The following is a 1,206-nucleotide window of genomic DNA, read 5'->3' as shown; positions in this document are numbered from 1 at the left end:
AGTCAGCATTGCTGCAGTGACTGGTGAGAGATTTATTTTTATCAAACTTTCAAAGAAAACTTTACTTGGAAGTTGATTTTGGAGAAATGTGACTTAAGATCTGAACGAATCACCTGTTAAGTGGAATAACTTGTATTGTAAGAACAGCAATATTATGTCTATAGACACAATCAGTGACTCTATATTGAATCTTTTCTAAATCTCATTTTGTTCTCAGCTCCTGAAAATGCAGAGGGCTTCAGAGCATCAGGACAAAATCAGAGCAGCATCACTCTGCAGTGGAATAAAGGAGACAACAGAACCAGCTTTGTTCTCCAGTTTAACGGCACAGAGACAAACATCAGTTCACCAGATGGAGATGGACCAGTGAACTACACAGTTTCATCTCTCACTGCTGGAACCAGATACACATTCACTCTCTTCTCTGTGTTTGAGAACATTAGAAGCAGTGGAGTACAACATACAGCTGTAACAGGTAAGATACAAAAACATTAACTTATTCAAAACCAAGGTCAACGATTTTTCATTGACATGAGGTTTTTGAGAAAGTCACTTCACCACCAAACTCCAATGAACTGAAGACATAATTTAGCTCCTATTCTTTTCTTTCAGCCCCCCAAAATGCAGAAAGCTTCACATCACTGAGACAGGATGAGACCAGCATCACTCTTCAGTGGGATGTTGTTAATAACAATGTCAGCTTCATCCTCCAATATAATGAAACAGAGTTGAATATAGCACCACCTGCTGGACAACAACCATTACTTCTGACAGTTTCATCTCTCACTCCTGGAACCAGATACACATTCACTCTCTTCTCTGTGTTTGAGAGCATCAGAAGCAGTGGAGTCAGCATTGCTGCAGTGACTGGTGAGAGATTTATTTTCATCAAAGTTTCAAACAAAACTTTACTTAGAAGTTGATTTTGGAGGAATGTAACTTAATATATGAATTTATCACCTTTGAGAGACTGTGAAATAACTTCAACTGCAAGAAGAGCAACATTATTTCTGGAGACACAATCAGTGACTCTATGTTGAATCATTTCTAAATCTCATTTTTTCCTCTCAGCTCCTGAAAATGCAGAGGGCTTCAGAGCATCAGGACAAAATGAGAGCAGCATCACTCTGCAGTGGAATAAAGGAGACAAAAGCACCAGCTTTGTTCTCCAGTTTAACGGCACAGAGACAAACATCAGTTCACCAG

At 39.1% G+C, this 1,206-nt stretch overlaps 1 protein-coding gene across 1 annotated transcript in view; it reads left to right on the top strand.

Moving 5' to 3' along the window:
• The window catches only part of LOC106941089 (receptor-type tyrosine-protein phosphatase H-like), a 19,293-nt gene that overhangs the window by 11,537 nt on the left and 6,550 nt on the right, over positions 1 to 1,206 (top strand). The window contains exons 9-11 of the mRNA XM_015024029.1: positions 218 to 475; positions 613 to 870; positions 1,072 to 1,193. Of these exons, the coding sequence (XP_014879515.1) occupies positions 218 to 475; positions 613 to 870; positions 1,072 to 1,193 (638 nt within the window). The remainder of the gene's footprint in view (positions 1 to 217; positions 476 to 612; positions 871 to 1,071; positions 1,194 to 1,206) is intronic.

The sequence above is a fragment of the Poecilia latipinna genome, unplaced genomic scaffold, assembly GCF_001443285.1.
Source record: "Poecilia latipinna isolate Pla-1442-1.1 unplaced genomic scaffold, P_latipinna-1.0 Scaffold3492, whole genome shotgun sequence".
Lineage (NCBI taxonomy): Eukaryota > Metazoa > Chordata > Actinopteri > Cyprinodontiformes > Poeciliidae > Poecilia > Poecilia latipinna.
The sequence above is the reverse complement of the archived record's forward strand: the minus strand, read 5'-3'. Positions and strand labels throughout refer to the sequence as shown.